This window comes from Pantherophis guttatus, chromosome 1 (genome assembly GCF_059756535.1).
Source record: "Pantherophis guttatus breed Tessera chromosome 1, ASM5975653v1, whole genome shotgun sequence".
NCBI lineage: Eukaryota > Metazoa > Chordata > Lepidosauria > Squamata > Colubridae > Pantherophis > Pantherophis guttatus.
In genome coordinates, this window is record NC_142063.1 from 101506452 (window position 1) to 101532001 (window position 25550).

Consider the following 25550-nt stretch of genomic DNA (forward strand, 5'->3'; position numbering starts at 1 on the left):
GATCTTGAATGCTCTGGTTGGGCCGCTTGAACTAAGGATACGTTAGGTAAAGACATAGAAACTCCACGCACCGCCTCTAGATTGGAAGAAGTAGATGGGCGATGGTCAGTAGCTGCAAAGGCCTCCGAGCAAACTGAAGAAGCACTGGAATGGACTTGGTAAACCTCAGACTCTCCAGAGATCATGGGACAGGTGTTCTGGTCCCTTGCCTTTTTTGCTTTGGCAAACTGTTTTTCAAGCGCCTTGTGACGCTGTAACTCGGATTTATGCCGGCTTGCTAGTTGAGCGGTCTGAGAGGATTTGGAAGAGGCAATATGCTTGGTTTTGGAGCGTTTCTTCCCTCCTTTGCGTTGGTTTGCCTCAGTAGGCAGAGCAGCATCCTGATCCCCGTCGGATGACAGCTCCAAATCCGCCATTAGAATACTATGTGCAGGAGAACCTCCAAGCAGCGATAGTAATTTAGCTAGCGATAGGCAGTCGTATAAGGGACCCCCGGGCCAGTAATTAAATACTCCCCCTCGGGTGGAAAAGTCTTCAAGTCCCGCAGCTAGTCAAACTCCAAGTCTTACTAATCTGGCCTTGGGTCAGTGCCAGAATAGTCTCTCCCCAATGCGCCGTTACTGACTCACATTCAAAATGGCGGCCGCGAAAACACCGTCCTCCAAAATGGCGACCGCAGCGAAGGTAATCAATTTAAAGACTTCCTGGTCTCTTACTAGCTGGGTGCCGATTGACAAGGCTGCCGTGGGCTTCGGCTCCGCGGACTTGCTTCTAAAGGGCGCCAATTTTAAATTGAAGAAAGCGGCGGTAAACGCCCGGCGCGAAGGACGGCGGCAATTCAAAATGGCGGCCGGCCGCTCCGATCGCTGACAAGATGCTGGTAACGGCTCGGAGAGTGCCTGGACGTCGGAGCCTGTCAGAAGCCTGGACAGACGCTCCGGAGCCGCCCAAAAATCTGGGAGCTGAGGCGCTCGTGGAATCCCAGCTCGCCAGGAATCCAACGAAGCGCCGGCGGCTAACGGTGTTCACGGATCCGCCCAGCCGGGTCGGAATCCGGATAGCTGCCTTGCTGGTAGATAGAGGGAAGGAGCGAAACGGCCTGGAGCCCCAGGCGCGTTATCGCTCCCCCAGCAGCCTCACCAATCCCACGAAGCAGCTCCAAGCGCACAGAAAGGGGTGAAAAATAACAAACTAAAATAAAAATTAATTCGATAAGGAAGCAGTCAAGGAGTTTGAAAGATCTTTGAAAGAGCTATGCCAAACACGAGTTCCCTCAGTCACTGAGTGAGAAAGACTGACGGGAGTGACACAGAGGGGGCGTGGTCAGCCAAGGAGAATTCTGCACTCAGTTCCCCAGCAACGTGATGAGAGCTTCCCAATCAATGGATTGGAGGAGCAGCGTGCTGGAAAAGATCTGGTACACCTAATAAGTATTACAACATCTTTTGTTTTCTTATGTTTGTATCTGAGGAAAATACATAAAGAGTTGCATTTTCTTTGCTTCTACCTTTGTTTCAGCCCAAATCAATATTGTGAAGACTGCCTTTTTTTTTCTTGCTAACTTGTGCACTTTTTGAAAAGGAATATACAACCCTTTTCAGGCTGGGGGGTTTACTGGGCCTTTGAATAGAATGATGAGAACTGTGGTGGGAGACTGCCAAGGCAAAGAACTGAAAAGGGCTAGAACAAAAACTAAAATGAAGTTCATTGTCATTCAATTAATTAAATGATATGTGTATTGTTATTCATATGTATCTAACAATTTTCCCCTTGTCACAATACAAAATGTAATCCAGCCTCAGCTTTTTAATGGAAGAAAGTATTTTTATTTTTGGAGCCTGGGATGAAAGAGCAGTATAATGGGAAAAAAATGTTACGTCATTCATTCATAAGCAATTGGAATGAAGCAACGGTAGACACTAATAGGCAGTTATAGAGTTAAGACTGTAGAACTTCAACTACTAATTAAAGGTTAAGAATAGTTATTAGATGTGTAAGGCAAATCAATCTAGGGTACTTACTCCTCTTGTAAAATGAACTCCACGTTTTCTGGGGAAAACTGGCCAGTCACTGGATGTTTAAATGTGGTAGTTTGGTGGTTGTGGCTGAAAGGAAAATCAAAATCTAGTTCAATACCAAAGTAAGCACAAATAACGTAAAATAATATTTTACAAAAATCTTATTACGCCTGAATGGCTTCTGCTTTGAACAAGCACTAAGCTGGAGAAATGAGATACTGGTAGTTTTCTGAACGTATTATAAATCTACTATTTATTTCAATCTGTAACAAGGATCCATTTATTATGCTCCTACTTCTGATATTTAAGAAAAATAAGCAATGCGTGTTTCTATACTCACTTTCAAAAACATTGTTTTTGTTTTTAGAAGATTAAGCTATTAACATTTGTTTCTCCTAAATCTTCAGCGTTGCACTTTCTGCACAGTGCAGTGTGTCCTCACACTATGGCTTTAGAGAATCCTCCCTGGTCTATGATTGGTCAGTAAATAATGGCAAGACCTGGAGCACTAGATGGTTCGGTAGCAAAATAAAATAAAAAAGGCAAAGGACATCATCCTGTGGGATAGAAGAGACTGAAGGGAGGGAAAGAATGGCACTCACAGCTTAACAACAGTTCATTTAGTGACCATTCAAAATTACAATGGCACTGAAAAAAGTGATTTATGACCATTTTTCACACTTATGACCATTGCGTCTTCATGGTCATGTGATCAAAATTCAGACGCTTGGCAACTGACTCATATTTATGAGAGTTGCAGTGTCCTGGAGTCACCTTTTATGACCTTCTGACAAGGGAAGTCAATGGGGAAGCCAGATTCACTTAACAACTGGGCTACTAACTTAGCAACTGCAGTGATTCACTTAACAAATGAGGCAAGAAAGGTTGTCAAATGGGGCAAAACTTAACAAATGACTCACTTAACAACAGAAATTTTGGGCTCAATTGTGGTGGTAAGTCAAGGACTACCTGTACTTTGACTTCTGGAGAAAGAAGGAGGGCATATGACAAAAGCCACAAGGTGGGCTGAATTCCTGCCACTTCTTCCACAGTTCCAGTAGAAACCTTGCAAAATGCTCTAATTTTTTGGTATTTCTTCAGGAGCAGCAGATGAGCTGATTAACTTTCAAAATTAATTGGATCAGGACCAATGGAAGTGTCAGGGCACTGTGGGGACACAGGATTATCTACTGGACTTCATTGTTGGGCAGACTTCATTATTGGACTTCATAAAGCAGATTTAAATAATGACAACTATAGTTCCAGGGCTCTTTTAAAAAGAAAGGAAACCTGCACACCATTCACTTAAATTCACAATACTTGCACACGCTTAGCTGGGAAAAGTAAGTTTCAAACTGATTTTAGTGTCGTTTACAAACTGCAACTGACAAGGCAGAAAAACAGGAAGAAGTCCAGAGTTGTATTTTAAAACCATTTTTTTTTTGTCTAACCCTCTGCAAAGAGAGGTCATCTTGAATTTGGACTCATTTTTCTAATTGTTGCATAAAATAAATAACATAATAAGGCTGGTAGATTATTGGAATGTCCTGCAGTGTGGAATTTTTGCTGTTCTCTGAGCTTGGCTGTTTGCTTGCAGATGTTTCAGGCATTGATGATATTAACTAGTTGGATAATGAAATATCTACACTCAAGCAATCAAGCTCAGAAAGCATCAAGAACTCTGCAGTTCAATTCTGAGCTACAGATACTCGCTGCTGTTAGCTTCATCCTGAAATCCTACAGAAGGTCTGACACCGCTCAATTCTTTAAAAATTGCTGCAGTTCCACTTCACATCTTCTTTGTTGACTTAAAATCTTGTCACAATTCCATATCACTGGCCACAGCATGCTTATTAGTCCTTTTGTGTGTATTTTTTGGGAGGCTTCCGAGATAACTGGACAGTTGCTATGTACAGCAAGTTGCCACTGTTGCTGCATTAATTGAATGAGTTTACTTTGCTACCGTACTTGACGTGTGGGGAACAGAACACTAGCTTCTAGAAAAATACATCCACACCCGCGTCCATGTATACCACAGGCACACACATACTGCATTACGGAATTCGAACAAATATTTAAACTGGCTGAAGTTCACTTGAACAAGACATACTTGCTTACAGAGGTCAGCTGATCTTTTCTGCCAGTAAGATGCCTTCACATTCTTTATTTTCTACCTGGTTAATTATTCATGCAAGGCTCAAGGTTAACTGTGCTTTGTTGAAGACGGGATCTAATCAGCTGGAGTACAACTATTCAGAGAAAAAGGTTTACAGCCGGCTGTGCATATCCATGTTTGACAGGTTAACTCCTATGTGAACATTGTTTGTTTTTAATATATATTTCCACATCCCTTTTATCTCTTAACTAAAATTTGATACCCATCTAAAGTGAATGATTTATTAAAATGTACCCTAGAAATATGAAATTAGATTCATGATGCCGAATTCACATAATTAAAAGCAAGGTGCTGCAAAAGTACTGTATCCATTTAAAGTACTGTAATATAGGTTGGTTATTCAGAATAGATTAATTCTAATCTAATAATGGATATTTTATATAACAATATTCTTATAATAGAATGGTTCTGAATTACACATACCAATTTTCTAGAGTGAAGGTCTAACATTTTAAGCAAGTTCAATTGTTTGAATGAAAATTTTCTTTCTTTTGACATTTCTTTCTTCAAACAGCAAACACCTATGTTATATACAGTGTATAAATAATTATCAGCATTCTTAGATTTTTAGCTATTTGCACCAAGAGCATATTCAAAATCCATTCAGCCAGTTTTTTAACCTTCTCTTTACCACAAAGACAGATGAATCAGTAAAGAAAGCAAAACGTATTATGGGTTTAAACTTCCAAATATATTTGTCTTTAAGGTGTCACAAAACTCTTCACTGTCTTCATTTCTATTAATAAAATACACTCTGGCAGAACTGCCACATCATTTTGGATTTAACTTTCTAAAATCAGCCTCTAATTTCTCATATAATTTAAAAGCAATTATTTATTATGTTTTTACTGTCATAAAGTAATAAACCTCACCCCAAAAGCATATCTATTTCTGAAATATTGCTTCTATGTTTGCATGCAGTAGTGATTACAAAAACACTATCCAATGTTTACATCTTATCATATTTATGTAACTATTATTTTAAACACTTTATGTATGCCTATTCAGACTAAAACACATGAAAAGCTAGCACTGCTAGCAAACAGATATGTTTTGGGATTGGAATTCAAGACCATCTAACCATGCCTGACAGAAATTTATTAAAAATTCATTTTTAAGGCCCATTTGGGATAGTGGCAGCTGAAAGCTAACAATGTTGCTAGGTTTTGAATATTTTAAGGACAGTAACTATGGGTATTAGTATTAGCAGCTGATGCCTGTTTGTAGTCTTTCTACTGCAGCTACAGATTTATGTCTTTAACTTTCATAACAATAGGTTGCATGCCACTAATTTTGTACTTCAAGGAGTCTGGCTTGGAATGTTATTCATGTTCTAGAGCAGGGGTGTCAAACTGGCAGCCCGTGGGTTGGATGCGCCACGAACAGGCCACGCCTACCCCTGCCCCGCAAAGAGAAAAACATTGTGATACCTTGTAATAGAAAATATTTGTAAAATATATTTTGTGCTAAAACATTTTGGAAAGACAGGGAGATCCTGAGCAACATTCACAATGTCTCTTACAAATAAATTGTGTGAAGTTAGGACAGAACAGAAGTGAGTGATTGTCTAATTCCAATATATTTAACAGCTGAAGTAAAAATAGTGGAAGCCCAATATCCTATGGCAGGTGAACAAAGATAATGAAAAAAAAACGGATCTAAGAACAGACAGCTGGCATAGAAAGCTGAAATAATTCAGTCAAGTGTTGACTAATGTAAGTATAAGTTCTGGTATCTACTGATGCATTTATCTCATGCACATATGTGCAATCAACCACATGGGACATGAAATTCCCTTATCAAATTATGCTTTAGAAATTGTGGTAAAGCCTTCTTAACACTTACTACAGGTATAAAATTGGGAAAAATACAGAATAATAAAAATTGGATTCCCAGAGTAATTTAGGCTGATTTTTAATGGATTATGAAAGAACCTTTGGATTCACCATTCCTAAATACACAGTTATGAATGTCTGTAATATCTGCAGTAATTTCAACCTTTAAAAGATCCATACATTATATTAGTACTACCGCACTGACTATATCAAATGATAATTTCTAAAAGCATCAAGAGTATTTTATGATCCAAATCAGGGGTGAAATCCAACAGGTTCTGACAGGTTCTAGAGAACCGTAGAAGAAATTTTGAGCAGTTCGAAGAACTGGTAGCGGAAATTTTGAGTAGTTTGGAGAACCGGCAAATAACCACCTCTGGCTGGCCCCAGAATGGGGTGGGAATGGAGATTTTGCAATATTCTTCCCCCAGGAGTGGTAAGGGAATGGGGATTTTGCAGTATCCTTCCCCTGGAGTGGGGTGGGAATGGAGATTTTGCAGTATCCTTCCCATGCCACGCCCACCAAGCCACGCACACAGAACCAGTAGTAAAAAAATTTGGATTTCACCACTGATCCAAATGATTATAGATGTCATAACTAGATAATTTTATACAAACCAAAAGCACAGATATGCCAGATATCTGATGTTTGAAATCACAATGAATGCCCGGCTTCCAGGAATTCCTTTCCATTTTTGGATTTACCTTGTCTAGGATGCTCACACCTTCCCTGTTGCCTATGGACAGATTCAGCCATAGTTTCAACTGGAAAACTGTGAGCATCCTAGATCAAGTTAAATCCCCAAACTCTAGGAAATATGTGTCGTGACATTACAATCCAAGCGTCTGTTTCTCTATCACATGAAAGTGCATAGGGTGCAGAATTTATGTTGTAATGATGTGATATGTATTTCTTCACTTCTCTCCCTTAACCTCTGCTATGGATGCCCATGATCAGGATATAATATCAGCGCAAGGAACAGAGTTTAACAGTTTAATATATACAAAGGAGAACCCAAAGAACTATGAAAAGAGATAAGTTACATCACAAAAATTGAAACAGAAATTTCAAAGGGGTAAAGATCCAAGTAGCTTTTAGGACATGCTATCATAATATTCAAAGGAAGATGGAGGATGAAAGCTAAGAAATCTGTACAATGACTGTATACATATTTCTAACATCAAGCAAGCAAAAAAAACCCCATATTCCTGCCAAGAATGTCAACAAATAGAGAAAAATAACAAGAGAAGAGAAGTGTGCTGAAGAGGTAAAGAGATTAATCCTGCAGAGAAAATCAATGACAAAGTTAGAGAAGACCACAAGGAAAAGTGTGAAAGCTGGACAGTGAGAAAAAATGACGGTCAACTGAAAAAATAATAATTTGGAGAATTGGAATTAAAGATATTACTGGAATGTCTTTGAATATGAATTATTCACATATGTTGGCAGAAATATGAGTCAGCAAGATAGTGTCTAACTACTAATGAACAAGTATTTTTATTTCCTGTGAACATAACTATTTTTCCTGCTGAACACACTACCTACCGGTATCTGAAATCTATTTATAGTTCTGCCTATTGGGCATCTAATACTTTCAATGATCTGATTAAGTTTTCTCAGAACAAATTTACTGTAGCAGTAAATCTCAAGCTAAACATTTCACAATCATATTGATGATTTCAATTTTTTGAAAGTCAAAAATAAGACCATGTAAGACAAAAACATGACAATTATTTTTAAAATATCTGGCAATTATGGCAAAAAGTAACAATCGGTGCTATCTTGTTTCAAATGTATATAAAATATCCAGCTATACAGTACTTCTTGGTAACATCTGAATCACACTTATATTTTCAGAAGAACAGGTAGACCTCGACTTACAACCACAACTGAGCCCAACATTTTCATTGCTAAGCAAGATAGCTGCTAAGTGAGTTATGCCCCATTTTGTGACCTTTTTTGCCACAGTTATTAAACAAATCACTGCAGTTGTTAAGTGAAACATGCAATTGTTAAGCAAATCTGTCTTCCACCATTGACTTTGCTTGTCAGAAGCTAGCTGGGAACGTTGGAAATTTACTTTATTTGTTTATTTTAGGAAATTTATAATGCTGCCTATTCACACATGGGAATATAAAAACCTCATACATAAAATTATAAAACTAATAAAACAGAACAATCACATAATAAAATAGTAAAATAATATATTATTATTCATATTGTTGGTGATGGTGATCACATGACTCCAGGACAGCGCAACCATCTTGAGTACATGCCAGTTGCCAACTGCTTGAATTTTGATCACATGACCATGAGGATGCAATGGTTGCTAGGTGTGAGAACTGGTCATAAGTCACTTTTTTCAGTGCTGTTGTAACTTTGAACAGTCACTAAATGAATGCTTGCAAGTCAGGAACTATCTGTTATTGGAGCTACTGCATCAGAAATGTCATTAGTTATAATTATACAAATAGCATTGTTATATGCTTCCTCTCTCTTGCCTGTCTGTAAAGCAGCAAAACTAGACTGTAAGTCTCAGTCTAGGGTCTCATCGCAATACTACAACACAGGATTTAAAAAAAAAACTGCATGTGGATAAAAGTATGAAATAATAGATCCATAATACTTTATGGGAATTGATACTATCTAAAAAAATAACACCAGAAAAGAGTTAAATAGACAAACAAAAAAAGAAGCTAAAGTTCTGTACTATTTGAAAGAAGAAGAAGAAGAAGAAGAAGAAGAAGAAGAAGAAGAAGAAGAAGAAGAAGAAGAAGAAGAAGAAGAAGAAGAAGAAGAAGAAGAAGAAGAAGAAGAAGAAGAAGAAGAAGAAATAGTAGTAGTAGTAGTGGAGGAGGAAGAGGAAGAGGAAGAGGAAGAGGAAGAAGAAGAAGAAGAAGAAGAAGAAGAAGAAGAAGAAGAAGAAGAAGAAGAAGAAGAAGAAGAAGAAGAAGAAGAAGAGGAGGAGGAGGAGGAGGAGGAGGAGGAGGAGGAGGAGGAGGAGGAGGAGGAGGAGGAGGAGGAGGAGGAGGAGGAGGAGGAGGAAAAAAAATTGTTGCAATTGAATTTACATTAAAATTTTTAAGGAAGAAAAGACCTGGGATGGAAACCAAGAGAAAAAGGAAGAAATTGTCATTAGAATTTAGATTTTAACTTATTCCAGATTCCAAACAGCCAAATGGGAAGGAGAAATTAAGCAAAATTTTTGGAAGCCAATATAAAACATGTGCCCTTAGTGAGCAGGTGGGTGGGAGTTGAAGAGCACAAAAAGTCTCAGAAAGTTTACCATCAAACATTGATACCAAAGTTACATGTTTAATTAGCAATAGCACTTAGACTTATATACCGGCCCCAAAGTGCTTTACAGCCCTCTCTAAGTGTGTGTTTACAGAGTCAATAATTTGGGCCCTCATTTTAACGACCTCAGAAGGATGGCAGGCTGAGGCAATCTTGAGCCAGTCAGGATAAAACTCCAGGCAGTAGGCAGAGTTAGCCTGCAATCCTGAATTCTAACCATTGCACCACCACATCTCATTGGTTTTATTATCTTACATTAAGGCTATTTTTGGAAAAAAACTGTTAACAGTAACAACAATGCTGCTTTTGTGTATTTAATAAAAGCTTGATATATAATTTTTTTTTTAAATTTGATTTATATGCCGCCCTTCTCCGGAGACTCAGGGCGGCTTACAATGCGTTAAGCAATAGCCTTCATACTTTTGTATATTTATACAAAGTCAGCTTATTGCCCCCACAAACTGGGTCCTCATTTTACCTATCTTAGAAAGGATGGAAGGCTGAGTCAACCTTGAGCCTGGTGAGATTCGAACTTACAGTAATTGCAGACAGCTGGTGTTAATCACAATGCTTTTTTAGTCTGCTGAGCCACCAGGCCCAGTTCCAAAGATTATCAAATACAATTTTTATGGCATGTATATACTTTATCACATCTCATTGCTCTGGATAAAGACATTGCTGAAGTATCTTTTAAATTTTGCTATTATAAGTAGCCAAGTCCTTCAAGAAAGTATGACACAGAAATTGGGAATTTTATCTATGCTTCCTTATGGGTAAAGTAGCTACAGTATTTCAAATATTTAGGTAAACTAATTCTCAGATTTAATATGAAATTTTAAGAAGTCCATTAAACAGACATCCACATTTTCATTCAGAAAATTTTGTTCAATTGATTGTAATCATTCTTTTTACAAAAGTACTTACTTTTATGCTGTCATCAAATATCACCATGGCAACTATAAAAATCTTCCATTAACTAGGAAGACAACAGAAATTTAATTACTGCCATTCATTTTGCAGTTCAAATGAAAATGTTTTAAAATGTTGCCAACAGTAAAGATATAGCCAATGTAATTAAGATTTCAGTGAAACTGCATCATGAATAAAATTGCTTTATTCAAATTCACTTTTACATTTTATACAATCTATGTCTATGCTATATTGAATTTTTATTAAGATGATTTATTGCTTATTAATATACGAGGGCCAAAGTACTTAAGCTAAGTTACCCCAGGTGCTCCTAGTAAAAAGAAAAAAAATCCTATACTTCAGAGTCAACTATATAGTAGGAAAGCACTCAAATGCTTTTTTGAATGTGTTGTTTAAAGTATATACAGGATATATACTAAGGAATGTGAAAAACTTAACTAGGGAAAAAGCAGGAAAACTGGAACAAGGTGATAGTGGATTTGACATAGCCTCTTAGAATAGAATAACAAAGTTGGAAAGGATCTTGGAGGTCTTCTAGTCCAACCACCTGCTCAAGTAGGAGACCCTGTACCATTTTAGACAAATGGCTGTCCAATCTCTTCTTAAAAACCTCCATTGATGGGGCATCCACAACTTCTGATCGCAAGCCGTTCCAATTCTAACTGTCAGGAAATTTCTCATTTCTAGATTGGATCTCTCTTTGATGAGTTTCCATTCACTGCTTCTTGTCCTGCTTTCATCAGGTGCTTTGAGACTAGTCCTTGCTTAATGACCAGTTACTTAATCCCATCCTGGCAGAAAATAGCAAGATACATCCATTGGATTTGCTTAACGACTGCAGTTATTCACTTTAAAATCATCAGAAAAACAGCTGTAAAATTGAGTGAGGTCACATGATGACAACGAAAACTCCCATGTCACTTTTGGTAGTTAAGCAAGGGCTACTTGCGTTCTACAGAATTCAGGATCAGGTTAATTTCTTTTTTACATTACCAAAGTTTTTAAAAATGTAGTCTTGATGGATAGTTCCTTTGCCTCGGATTGCAAGGGTGTGCCTATAGTAAGAAGTTAATCAATGCAATATGAAAATAGAAACCATTTATACTTTGCATCTCAGATGCCAAATCTGATATGTAAAGAAACCTTAGAGACTGCTTTGCCCAAAACGATTCGGTCCTCCTTGTCAGATCAAACAGACAGGTCCTTCTTAAGATCCTACAACCATATGAAATGCAGAAGATGTGTATAGGAAAGAAGGCCTTCTCAGTTGTGGTCTCTACTTTGTGGAATGTATATTTCTCAGAGATAGACTTTATGTCTTAGTTCACAGCCTTCATGAAATTTTTGAAAACTTTTCTTTTTAGGTCACTTTTTCATACCCAAATTTATATGGGGATATGCTACAATATATGGAGAAGATTACTATTTAAGATTCTCTGTACAATGTCCAGAGTTATTTGATTAAATAGGCTGACAATAAAGACAATTCACTAAGAAAGCTTTTCAGTGGAATAGTTTACTTCTTAATTTTATCTGGAATCTTTGCAAAAGTTCTCTATTTTACACATAGCCTGAAGCAATGCAGCTAGAGATTTGATTTAGTAAGATGCTATCTTAGACCCTCAGTCCCTCAGCAATTGAGATTTCAATAAATTGATCCAAAAGTGTTCTCGAAGTTCTCTAAGAAGTTCTCTAAGAAGAGCAGCTATCACTATTGTTTCTAGTAGGTAGAGATGGAGGTCTTACTATATCAATAGCAGCACAGTGTTGGTGATCATATTTGGGGCATAGTGACATGTTATTGTTTGGAGAGGTGAGACCTCAATCTCATGATATGATTGGACTGGTTGGAAAAAAGCCCTTTAATTACCAGGTTGCCTAAGTAGGGATTTACTGCACAACGTATTTTTATTAATAATATGTAACAACCTTTTTATATTACAGAAAAAATGGAAAAGAAAAGAACTCCTACTTATAATTATGTTCAGTACCAAACACTGCAGTTATTCAAAAGGCAGTATCAGTCTCAGAAGAAATCCAAATCAGAAAACTGACAGAAGAATTAAAATTCTCATTTCTGAATATTTGTTTCAATGCCATCTTCTTGGCTTTCTACACTGGGATAGTTCATAAACAGTTGCTTTTTAATAAATATCTTCATAAATGGAAGAATTAAGAACTTTAAAAATATGTAATACTCTTGTAATGTAATAAAATATACCCGAGGAATATACTGTAAGGTTTAATATAATAATCAGTTCTGTGAAATAATGTTTTTTCAGTCATGTAGATTAATCTTTTGGATACCAACCAACTTAGATTACATAGGAGTTCTCATTTCCAGGAAACTGATTAATCTCACTTCATATGGAATTTGTACTTCTGAATCAATACTTTGAATAAGAGAAAAAATGTGAAATAAATAATGTTTTTTCCAGAAAACACAAAATTTTATTTTTTTCTGCAAATACAAATTAATATAAATAATAGTCTTTGTACATGAACATTTAAAAAAAAGGTGATCCCAATTTTCTGAGATTAGGTACAAATAAAATCTAGATGTAAATGCTTGGAATTACTACAAAAGTCTGAGAGAATGTAATTTTAACTGTAGGTAGGAAAGCCAATTTCCAACTGCTACATTATTTCCTGTTACAACTCACACCTTCTCTGGTGTATAATAAATATACAGGTAATCTTCAATTTACAGCACAATCGGGTCCAGAATTTCTGTGCTAAATAAGGCACTTGTTATATGAGTCATGCTCGATTTTATGACTTTTTTGCCATGGTTGTTAAGCAAATCACTGCAGTTAAGTCAAGGTTGGGTGATTAATTTTCCCAAGGGGGCCACATGAGAAACTGGAAATGTAGTGGAGGGCTGAACCAAAGTAACCTGATCAATGAAACTTGGTTTGATATCCTCAAACTCCATCGTGACAGCTCCTCAGGCAGCTCCAAGTAAGAGGTGAACACTGCACAGGTGTAGAAAAGGACTTTGTCTCCTTGCCCTCCTGAGGCCACCGACTGACTGAAGGAGTTCATCAGGACTACACAGAGCTGGACCCAACCCAGCTTCTTCTCTTGCCCCAAGTGGCATGCTTATTTACATTAACTTTCTAATTTTTGATTGACCTCACATGGGTCAAACAGAAACAACCAAAGAGCCGTATGGGGCCAGAGACTGTAAAATGCTCAAATTTGTTAAGTGAATCATGTGGTTGACTTGCAGAGCCGGCACAACATGCAATAAGTTCACATGGTGAAATAGGACTGAATTTTGTTAGTAGGATTCACTGGGCTAGGGTTTGTTTGTTTGTTTGTTTGTTTGTTTGTTTGTTTGTTTGTTTGTTTTTTGGTCTTTCACTGTGAGTTGTATTGTGTTGGGGGGGTGCACAAAGGGAGGCTCAGCCAATCTCATTGTATACATGTTGTACTCTGACAATAAAGGTTTGAACTGAATTGAATTGAATTGGTTGCTAAGTAAATCTGGCTTCCCACATTGACTTTCCCAGTTGGAAGCTGGCTAGCAAGGCCACAAATGGCAATCACATGACCCCGAGATGCTGCAGCCATCTTAAATACATGCTAATTCCCAAGCTCTTGAATTTTGATCCCATGATCATGGGGATGTTGTGTCGGTCATGGAAATATTGGTTGTTAGTCACTTTTTTCAGTGCTGTTATAACTTCGAACAGTTGTTAAATGAATAGTTACAATTCAAAAACTACCCATAGAACTGGAACTCCTGAAGCTGAAAAGAGAGCAGGTAATTCTATTACGGGCAGCTGTAACATACCAATAGAAAGGAACCACCTCCATCTCACTGCGTGACTCTTTCAGTTGAAAAGGCAGTGAAACAAGGAGCCATCTAAGTGTGAAAAGATGCTCAAAGATAGTCAACGCATCCTCCTCTCCAAGCCCAGCCAATCCCTAACCAAGAGTGACTGTGAGACGAGGCAAAGAGACAGTGAAGCATATTTTTCTAGAAAGAGACAGTAGACAGTAGAAGACAGAGAAGTATGTGGAGGGGGGAAGGCCCTTGTCAATTGAATACTGTGTGGACCTTAGGAGCACAAGCACCTTTAAGGTTTATGATACTGTAGTTGTTGGGTAGGATGCAGATCCCTGGTTTCTAATTTAATAAAGCTAGATATTTGGGAGATAAATTGCTAAGGTTCTTGGACAGCTCCTTAGATAACTTCTCCCCATTTCTGATCACAAACTTGCAAGCAGCTGGTACTAAAAAGATTGAAATCACACATTTCCTAGATTAAGCGGAAAAATAAAATACACTGTGAAGTTATCAGAATAGTTTGTTTTTTCAGCATAATAGTAAAACAATGTTACTAAAGAGCCTTTTCTTCTCTGTTTCTCTAAGAAAAATAGTATTTCAAGCTTCTTTCTTTTAACCCATGTTTTCTATAAAGTGAAGGAACTGTAGTATATTTATTGCAGGGTGTGTGTGGATATATATATAAGTCCTCGTGAGGATAGGTTTAGAGGATTGACAATAGGACATATTTTTAATTAAATAAGAAATTTAAATCGAGGAAACAGCTAAATTCCTGCAGTTACTTACTACTTTATATTGATGATTATGTTCCTGTGGATTTCATCTGGTATAAAGTAGACATCATTTAGCTAAATATCCTTGCTTTCTGTAGAAATTATTCCTTAGTTTCCCAAAAAGTTGAAAGGAATAAAACAGATGAGATGAGAATGGAAATAGAAGAAAAAGTAAAGTCAGCCTGCCCAAACATTTATCCTAAGAGGATGTGTTTGATAGGCACTTCAGAAGACATGCTAAATAAAAGCACTGAGGAATGAGAGTGGGATTAGTCTACAATACCCAAAAATTTGGAAGATCTGATAGCACCTTTTATGATCAACGGATTTTATTAAAAGACATGAGATTGTGCGAGTTCACTTCATCAAATGCTCTAATATTGTAAAGGTGCTTCCAGACTCCTTCTGATGAATAAAAAACATGGCAACTGGGAGAAAATAAATGAAACAAAACATTCTATAAGAGTCAAACGTTCTTTTTTGAAAAAAAGAACAAGAAAGTATTTCATCTAAATAGGTTTCAGGGACAGCAGCATTTGAAATATTATCAAATCTCAACAGCAGATCAAAGTAAGGAAGTTCTGAAGCTGAGCAGCAGGTTTCTGCTGCTTGCTGTAGAGCTTATTCTGAGGCCAGGGTAATGGCAAAGGTGAGGAAAGAAAGCTTTTCTTAATATCATGCCCTTGAATTCCTACAGAGAACATGAATCCGATTTTCCATCCAGATTGGAGTATATTATTTGAGAATACTAGAATAACCAGATGCTTTAATGAATGTGTGAAAAGAATTACTTCATCGCCACTTTTGGCTGTTAATACTGCTAAAACTGAAATGCCAACAAAAATGGATTAAATTATGCACATAATAAATAAGTGTAAATTTGAATTCTCGAGAAATCTTAAGCAATCTTCAAGTAATATTTTTATACTCCAAAAACCGTTACTTTTTTGTCATCTATACATGTAAAGGAAAATAAGTGTGCATTAACAATTTGATGGTTTGCAAGAATTTGTTTTAGATATTAATATATTAACACATTAAAACCAAAGTACACCACATTGTATGTTTTGATATTTTATTTATTTCTGGTAAGAACTGAAACTGAACACTACTGAAAAATAGTTTCATATTACTGCACTGTACTATTGACATACTGCTATTTTATCATTGTGTTTACATTGTTAAACACCTTTATGCTTATATTATTAAATATTATCTATCTATTATCTATCATATATCATCTATTGCATTTTTATATATCTCTTTGAGATATATAAGGACTGCTATTATGTCTAACCTTAATTTTTTCTTCTCTAAGCCAAACATAAGTTAAACTATTCTTTTTAGGATTTATTTCCCAACATAGCCTAATACAAAACAGGACAGAAATTCTTGCTTCTAAAACTTGGAACTATGCACCATTTAATGCAGAGGTAAAAAAGACTTATATCCCAAAGACCATCAAAAGTTGCTACCTAATCATACTATGAAAGAGGACAACATCAGTAATAATATTTAAAATATAATTGAATTCAAAGACTGTCTTGGCTCTATCCATTACTTTTTGGCATGCAGTCTGCTCATATACTCAAAGATCAAGTAAGGTCTTTAGTCAGAAAGAGCTAAGTAAACCTATATCAATATAATCTAACATCATTTATTTTAATTGTTTATATGTACATTGTACATCTTTCAGAATCATATTAGATTTTAATTATCATACCATTGTTTTAGCTTTGGTTTATAATTAAAATATCCAAATCCTCTCAGCCTAACATCTCAGCCCATGAAGAAATCTTTCTGCTTCTATTGGGCAAAGACATTTTATAGTCTCTTGGGTTGTAACAAATGTTATAACACATTACTTTTTTAAAAAATTTACCATATACATACTGTGACAATTATTAAGAAATGGAATTAGCATTATCAGTTGCTTAACAGTGCTAGAAATCATGCTCTAACTAGTTTAAATCTGAACTCCCCCTGATCTATTAATTAATATATAATTTTCTCTGGCGATTTAATATTTAATTAGTAATATTGTTGTTCACATTGTCACCCTTTCAGTATGAATTTTTTCCTCACTCCTCCAACTGGAAATGTTTCCACCTACTAATTACTTAGCTAAAATACTGCTGAAATTTCAACCATGTACACTCAGTTTGGTTAGCCTGTCTTTATCGGGGATAGAGTAGAGACTTCTAGACTTCCTTCTATTTATGTTATGCAGACATAACGGCACTGGAATTACGGCTGAATGCAGTAACATGGGGACAAAAAACCCATAATATATTGCTTAGAAAAATATACCAATGGTCCTTGAACTTTGAAATGATTCTTCCAGTATATGTCTTGATTGGTTTTCTATTATGCAACCAGTTTTTAGCTTAAGGCACCCATTTCATCCCTTAAACAATCCTAACTAGATCCAAAAACATTTTTATGTAGGGATGGTACCCATCACATAATTATTGATTTTGCTATTAAAGCATGGATTAGACGAAAGCCCTATTTACTACATGAAACCACCTTGTTATCAAATGTATAATATGCAATAAAGTACAATTATATGTTTAAAATACAAAAATTTCCGAAGTAAAAAAAATTAAGAGACAAATATGAATGAACTACTAAAATATGCAATGGGTAACTAGTGTTTTGCAACATTAGAAGTTATATGAATGTAGGCAAATGTCTTTGGTAGATATTATGCAACTAGAATGTCACTGTCAAGAAAGTTTGGCAGCATCTATTTTATTACATTAATAGATACACAGGAAAATAATTTTTGGTACAGATCACACAGACTTAGTTAAATATACATGGAAAACTTCTGATATGTAGGGGTCCAATCACTAAGCTATTAAAGACTGAAACTGTGCATGAATTTGATATGGCCATATATGGCATATAAAAGCACTCAGAATTTCCAAATTTTAGCAGATTTTCTGCTTTGGTCGAATATAGCACTTTCCAGAATAGCCCCAAATTGGTAGCACTTACTATTTCATCTGTCTTGTCTAGGCTGAGCTTCAGATTATTATCTTGTTTCTCTAGTACATTATTATGCTCAGGCACTGATGCAAAGCACACAACGTCTTGCTTGAATTTGATGAAAAAAATCTGACACAGATAATAGTGAAATGCCAGATCTGCAAACAACCCATGTAAGCTACAAAGAAACAGCAGAAAACTGCAAATAAATGTTCCACCATTCTCAACCAGGCATCCAGATAGAAATGCAGTGGTTGCCAATTCAATAGCTTTTGATATAATATATAATCTTGTTTAATGCCTTATAGAGGAAAACCACCATGAACTGCTTTGCAATTTTAAAATTATTAAATTATACCTTGCCTTCAAGGCTGCTTATCCCATCCTAAAGCAGATATGGATATACAGTTGGATATAGTCCTGTTGTATACTGGTACTTGAAAATTGATTTCAGACTCTTTTTCTTTCAAAATGAATATTCCCTACTCTTAATGAATTGTAAAGTTGCTGTTTAAAAGTCTGTTTTACTTGTTTTTCTAAACTTGAATATTTAAGAGGAGGCATACTGAGCCTTACAGTAAAAAGAATCACAGGATATTTCCCCAATTAAAGTCTAGAACAGGGATGTCAAACTCAAGGCCCAGGGGCCAGATCTGGCCCGCAGGGTGCTTAAATCTGGCCCGCAGGGCTGCCCTGGAAATAGCGAAGAATGAGCCTGCGGTGCCTCTGCCAGCGAAAATAGCTCATGAGGGCCGCATATGGCCTTACCAAGCTCCATTTTCACTGACAGAAGGCTGCAGGAGGCCATCCCAACCGAAAATGGAGCTTGGTAGCCTGTTTTCACTGGCAGAGTGCTCAGGCCACCACAGGTGCTCCCCGACACAAGTGACATCATGCTGGCCACGCCCACCCTGGCCATGCCCACCCCGGCCCCCCGAGATCAAACACAACCCTGATGCGGCCCTCAATGAAATCATGTTTGACCCTAGTCTAGAACAATGGTGGTATTAAATCACTAGAGTCATATCTAACAATGTTAAAGTTTAACTATTTAAACATTAATTTAAAAAAAAAGAGAGAGGAGAGACTTTAACTACCCTGTCATCAGATGGGAGACAAACTATGCACCAAGTAGAAGATCAAATAGGTTCATGACTAACCTAGCAGACAACTTTGTCCTCCGAGGAGAGGGTCAGCTATACTGGACTTAATTCTTACTAACAGGAATGAAATGATAGAAAGGGTTGAAGTTGTGGGAACCATGTGACCATGTCATATAGGAATTCAATATAATACATGCACAAGTAATTGAACAAAGTCACACTAGGGTCTTAGACTCTAAGAGAACTGGTTCAACAGTTTTCTAGAGAGGGCTTAGGGAGGATTTCCATGGATGGAAATCTTAAAGGAGAAAACAATTCAAGATGCTTGGAAAATCTGACAAATGAGATCATAAAAGCCCAGTCTAGCACAATACCACTGGGGAAAAAAAATAAGGCACCCCAGACAAAACCAGCATAGTTGCATAAAAAGTTATCTGATAAACTAAGTGGCAAAAATGATAAATATGAAAAATGGAAAGAGACACACATAACTAAAACAGAATACCAGCAAGTAGCCTGAATCTGCAAGGATGAGTAAAAGGAAAGCTAAGGCTTAGAATAAACTACTTGCAACAAATGCCAAAAATAATTTTTAAAAGTTTCTTTCAATAAGTTAAAAAAACAAGAAAAAAAAGTCAAGGGAATGATCAGTCAACTAATGGGTGAAATTGGGAAGGAGGTGATGGACAGCAGGGAGAGAGCAGAACTGCTTAATTCATTCTTTGTATCTGTCTTTACCCAAAAGGGGAAAAAAAGACAACCTATTAAAAGCAGCACCATAGAAGACAAAATTGGAATATAAATCAGAATAGTTAAGAAAATGTTAAGAGAACACCTATCCATTATGGATGAGTTTTGGTGGCCAAGAACTATGCAATATTTTGGGAAGACAATGACAACATTGGACTGTGCAATAATGGAAAGTAGATGGGATTGTGCCATGAATGTTTTGGGTCCAAGATTGTTCCTATTTCTTGAGCTTGGTAGGTAGAGTCTGGAATTTTATTTTTAAAAATGTGTTATCATGTAAAACACATTTAAGGCTTTCATAGCAATGTTCACTTTTCCCCACTTCAGCATGATGCCAAACTGTATCATTGATTTTTGGCATTGTAATTAAATACACACACACACACACACACATACAAAATGTCCATCCAAACAGAAGTAATACATGGCATTAAAGTCTCAAACTGCTCATTATTTGAAACTATGCAGATAAAAATGAATAAGAAATAAAAATATTGTAAAGATTTAAATAGCCACATATTTACTGATTATTATAAGGAACCATTTATCAGCTATGCTGTGCCTCCATAATCAATATCGGATAGGCATCTTGATGAAGTGATTTGCAAGCCATATCCAAACCAGGCTGAAAAAGACCTACAACAACTACTACCATCATCTATCTCAAAAAAAATGAATGAGACACAATGTACAACATCTTTTCATTCTCCAAGTGACTTCAACATAGATGTAACTGCTAATTAAGTCCTTCAACATCCCAAAGCAAATGTAGCAGTACAGCCAGGTATTCCTGTTCCTGCCATCCAATGTGAAGTAGGAAGATTACTTTCTGACAGTGTGGTCACATTCTATATATCTGGAAGGATATAGACTTCTGGGATTTCTTCAAAAATTATTTCTTTTATTTATAAATCTGTGCAAGCCATGAAATAAGGATACACCAATTATTTACCATTATCTTAGTTTTGGAGTCTTCTAAACTGGTAGAAGCTCACACTGGGGAGGAATGGTCAATGTTTTTCAAACTGTACAACTATAGACAATAAAGCACTCCACTCATGATACCTTTTAATGATTGCTTTATAACACTTAATAGAAACTAGCATAAGTGCAAACATTCTGAAATCTATTGCCAGATAAGTTTTTGTGCCTTGGATGCATTAATGATTAACTTGATTTTTTCTTCTTCTTCCTCAAACACATTTTGAATGCATGAGTAATTATACAGAAACTCCAGCTAAACTCCAGCTCTTACTTCTTATTTCACTCTTCACTCTTGCACTAGAAGGAGACACAGGCATGAAATATATAGTAAACAAAGACTGCATTCCTTCAGAAAGGTGTGCCAGAAACCCAAGATAGCTGGTGAAAGCTGAGAATATGACTTGCTTAGCTCCTTTTTTGTTCTTCATTATTCTTTAGACATCAATACAAGAAAAAGTAATTTCTTTAAGTCTTGAAACCTATTAGCCTTGTCACAACATGCCTATAAAAGGTAGATCTGAAACTATTTTAAATATAGTATTTCTTTCTTTATACAAAGGGACTTAACAATGATTGCTTATATCAACCTTCATTATTTTTCCACATAAAATATTCAAAGCCCATCTTGCTCTAACCTTTGAAAGTATAATCAAGTTAGTCACTGCAGAGCTGATTTACTGGGGACACAATTTGGCTGAGGAGCGTTTTTAGTGGAATAATGCAATAATTAATTTTTTTTGCAATAAGGTTCAGTGCAATAGACAACAAAACAACTATCACGCACACAATAAATACCATTTAGAAAATGCTGCACTAAAAGGATTTATTTTGAAGCAATACTATTTGTAACAAAAGAAAACAATGGGTTAGAAGAACTAGTCACGAATGACCAGCTTCCTGTTTAATTCCTGTTAAACAAATCATTGTTTTTAATAAAAAAAACAACTAAAAATTAGTACAAAAAAGCATATCAGAAATTTACTGTTAAATGCTGCCTTTGTTCTTCATTCAGAGAGTTTTCCGGCAAGTATTCATATGGCTCCAGGCAAAACTAGGCACCCAGCACAGTTTTATGAGGTTAAATTTATCAACAAAACAAAAGCTAAACGTGTACATACCTGCAGGAAAACTGGAAGAAAGGATGTTCTGGCTGAGAAACAGAATTTGAAAATCCAGACTTACTTCCCATTTCATATACTGAAGTCACATTTCTTTCATATTCCAAATATTAGAGGTGAGGTATTAACACAGGCATCCATCGGTAGAGAAATCACTCAGCAACCAGCCAAAGAAAACCCAAGTGCATTCTGAGCTGGTCTTAGGATTCTGCTGCATTTCTGATTGCTTCTTCCTGAGCAGCAAAATTTCCCACAATCAAATCCCTCCTAAATAGCACCCATCACAAAATCAGAGATGTCTAATTTCTCAAGCAGGAACAAGCAGCATCTCATTCCAAGAGGATAAACAAAAAACAAAAAACCTTATACGGTATTCTTTTTGCAAAGACGGGACACAGAATGCTGTCGGGAGAGAACAAGGGCGAGAGAAAAAGAGCGAGAGAGACCCAGTATCTTAAACAGCAGCCTGGTTTGGCAGTCAGCCAACCACCAGCATAACTTATTGCCAATGCTGCAAATCCCCCCTATCAGCTAATGACGATCAAGACTGCAGGTGAAATATGATTTTATCTCCAGGACAAGAATTCCCCTGGAAATAGAAAGACATATGACCTTGAATTTTGGAAAGGAAATAGTTTGTAAACAAAATAAATAAATAGCACCTAATTGTACTATGTATGCTGTTGTTACCGATCTATTGTTTCTACATACTCATAACAATACAAGGATTCCTTCGGCTAAGCCAAGTATGTTTAAAACATACTATATGGTCTTTGGCCATATAAATCAATGCATGTATTTTTTACAGATTTTATGTAAATCTGTGTCAAATTTGTGTTATTTATTCATGTCAAATTCGTGTTACTTGTTTCATCTATTTTTGTGTTTTGTAATGAACGTAGAATTAAGTGCAAAATTAAGGTTTGCCTTCTTTGAAATGTCTCTATTTTGTATCTCTTCAGAGGTAAATAAAAATAAATTGAACGATCAACAGAAAGTATGAGCAATAACCACTTATCCCTCTCCCTCACTCTTTTCTGCATTATCCACTGCCAGTAAAACTTTGGCATCATGGAAATGGTGGGTTACATTGTACATGATTGCATTCTATAAAAAGGGGCCGAATTTAATATGCTAAGTAGAAAAACATTATCAAAACATTGCTTATAAAATTATACAGAATACAAGCAGGAAGATTTATGGCGGGGTGGTCTGTGGATTGAAAACAGCAACTCAATCAATTGAGATGACAGTAGGTGCTATGCATAATGATTTGTATAATAGCATATAACTGCAACTCAGAAGAGCAATGGTGCAATGAATACTATGAAGTACAGCTCTGAGTTGTCACAAAGAAAGAACTTGGTAGAAACTGGCATGCCTGGCCTTCACATATTCCCTGTACCCGATATATGCCACTGAACCAACAAGGTCATTCTGTGGTGTCCATTTATTTGCAGACAGCGGAGGAGGGGACTGCATTGCTGAAAAATATTTGGCATATCCGAGAGTACTCTCTTTGGCAGGAATGACTTCACCTTCACATTATTTTTCAGAAGTATAGGATCCTTCCCATGCCAGTGAATAGAAACTTCCATAAGGAAAAAATGTCTGTAATGGAAATTTGCTTTTGTTGTTTGCGTACTCTCCGTATATGATCTGTTTGAAAATGTTTGTGTCAGGGAAAAAGCGACAAATACGCATAGTTTCCACAGAGAAATAGATAAGAAGAAGCTACTCTCAATACAGTATTTGTAGTTACAACTATATTGTGGCCGATCAAGCTCACAACATTTCAGTTTTCTGAAAATGTCGAAGTGGCCTAATATCATTAAGGATCTGACCTTAGTTTTCTTTCTCTCTTGAGATTTCACTATAGGGCCTGTCTCTCTGTTCTTACAGAGTCTTCATATGGTCTTTTGACAACCAATAACTTCTCTGAGAGGGTCATTTTATTTAAAATTATCCAAGATAGAAAAGAAAGTTGAAAAAACATCCCAGAAAATGTTAGGGCAAGCGATTTTTAAAAAATTCTAAATCTACTCAATTCATCTACCATTCAATAGCATGCAAAATCAATAACGAAGGTATAAAACATCAAACTAGACCACAAAAGAAAGATGGTCATCCCAGTGAAACAACCATCTACTAAAGGGCTGCAAAACTTTTCACAGAGGAAGCCCACATCCCAGCCCAGTCCAGAGTTTTGGGAAATCCAGATCTTCAAAGCATGTTTAAAGGAGACCACATTTTGCCCTCTTTGGGGGGAGGGGGATGCTGTTCCAGAGGATCGGCAAAAATACACTCCTGGGTCCCATCAAATAACATCGCTTAATGGAAGGGACTTAGAGCATGCCAATCTGCCTGGTTACATGAACTACGGTGGCGCAGTGGTTAGACTGCAGTATTGCAGGCTAACTCACTGCTCAGGTGTTCAATTCTGACCAGCTCAAGGTAGACTCAGTCTTCCATCCTTCTGAAGTCAGTAAAATGAGGACTCAAGATTGTTGAGGGCAATAGGCTGACTCTGTAAACCACTTAGAGAGGGCTGTAAAGTACTGTGAAGGGATATATTTCTTCCGCCAATTAAACTGATCCATTTGGGGGTACACTGGTATAATTTTAAATCGTTTTTTAATTGGGTTACTGATTTTAATTTGGTATTGTATTGTGATTTGTATTGAAGTTGTCATTTTGTAAGCCGTCTTGAGTCCCTAGGGAGAAAGGTGGCATATAAATCGCAATAAATAAATAAATAAATAAATAAATAAATAAATAAATAAATAAATAAATAAATAAATAAATAAATAAATAAATAAGTAAGTAAGTCTAAGTGCTATTGCTATTGCTACATTTTGGGCAGAAACAATAAGAGACACATGGGCTCTCAAATAAATGGGTCCTATGCCATGTAGGACTTAGTAGGTGGCAACCAGCACCCTGAAGAGTATTCAGAAGCACCCAGGTAACCGGTGCAGCTCACAGAGCAGAGATGTCATATGGATGTACATCATATCTCCACCTTCAAAACAAGTGAAGTTCTAAGTGGTCTTCAAGGGCAGCTCTAAATGCACCATACTGCAGTACTCCACATGTGACCTAATCAAATCAGGGGCAATGGAGAAAAGGGCCACTGAGTCCAGAAATGGGCACAACTGGAACCCAATACAAATCTATGCAAAAGTATTTCTGGCTCTTTGAGCAGGACTCCAGAAAGAACCCTAAACTGCACATCAAATCCATCCGAGTGTGTGCAATCCCATTCAAAATTTAAGATGGAAATTTCCTGGGCCCTGATGGTTCATATAATCATAGACATTTAATCTTGCTAGGTAGCCGTGGTGGTGCAGTGGTTAGCATGTAGTACTGCAAGCTACTTCTGCTGACTGCCAGCTGTCTGCAATTTGGCAGTTCGAATCTCACCAGAATCAAGGTTGACTCAGCCTTCCATCCTTCCTAGGTTGGTAAAATTAGGACCCAGATTGTTGAGGCGATATGCTGACTCTGTAAACTGCTTTGAGAGGACTGTAAAGCACTGTAAAGCTGTATGTAAGGCTAAGTGCTAGTGCTAGTGGTGCTTAAGTTTGTTCTTCCCCATCCTAACAAATTGATGCAATATTTAAAGGAACAAGAAAACATAATGGTTACAGAACAGGCACACTAAGAAAACCTTAATAAAAATCTCTGACTATCAAGAAGAAAGTATTCATATAGTAGTATTTATTAATATTACTGGCTTATGAATATGATGACTGTTCATAGAGAAGAAAAAGCA

At 36.6% G+C, this 25550-nt stretch overlaps 1 protein-coding gene across 14 annotated transcripts in view; it reads right to left on the reverse strand.

The window, feature by feature from the left end:
* PLEKHA7 (pleckstrin homology domain containing A7) overlaps positions 1 to 25550 on the reverse strand; it is a 126177-nt gene that overhangs the window by 58475 nt on the left and 42152 nt on the right. For 12 of the 14 annotated variants that reach the window (XR_015730111.1, XM_087879539.1, XM_087879516.1 and 9 more), the window contains one exon: positions 2022 to 2105. Coding sequence is in view for 13 of the 14 variants with exons in the window: in XM_087879539.1 (XP_087735665.1) it covers positions 2022 to 2105 (84 nt within the window). In the remaining variant the exon portion in view is untranslated. Of the gene's footprint in view, positions 1 to 2021; positions 2106 to 21775; positions 22249 to 25550 lie in introns of those variants that run through there. The other 2 variants (XM_087879557.1, XM_087879551.1) reach the window with 1 other exon arrangement.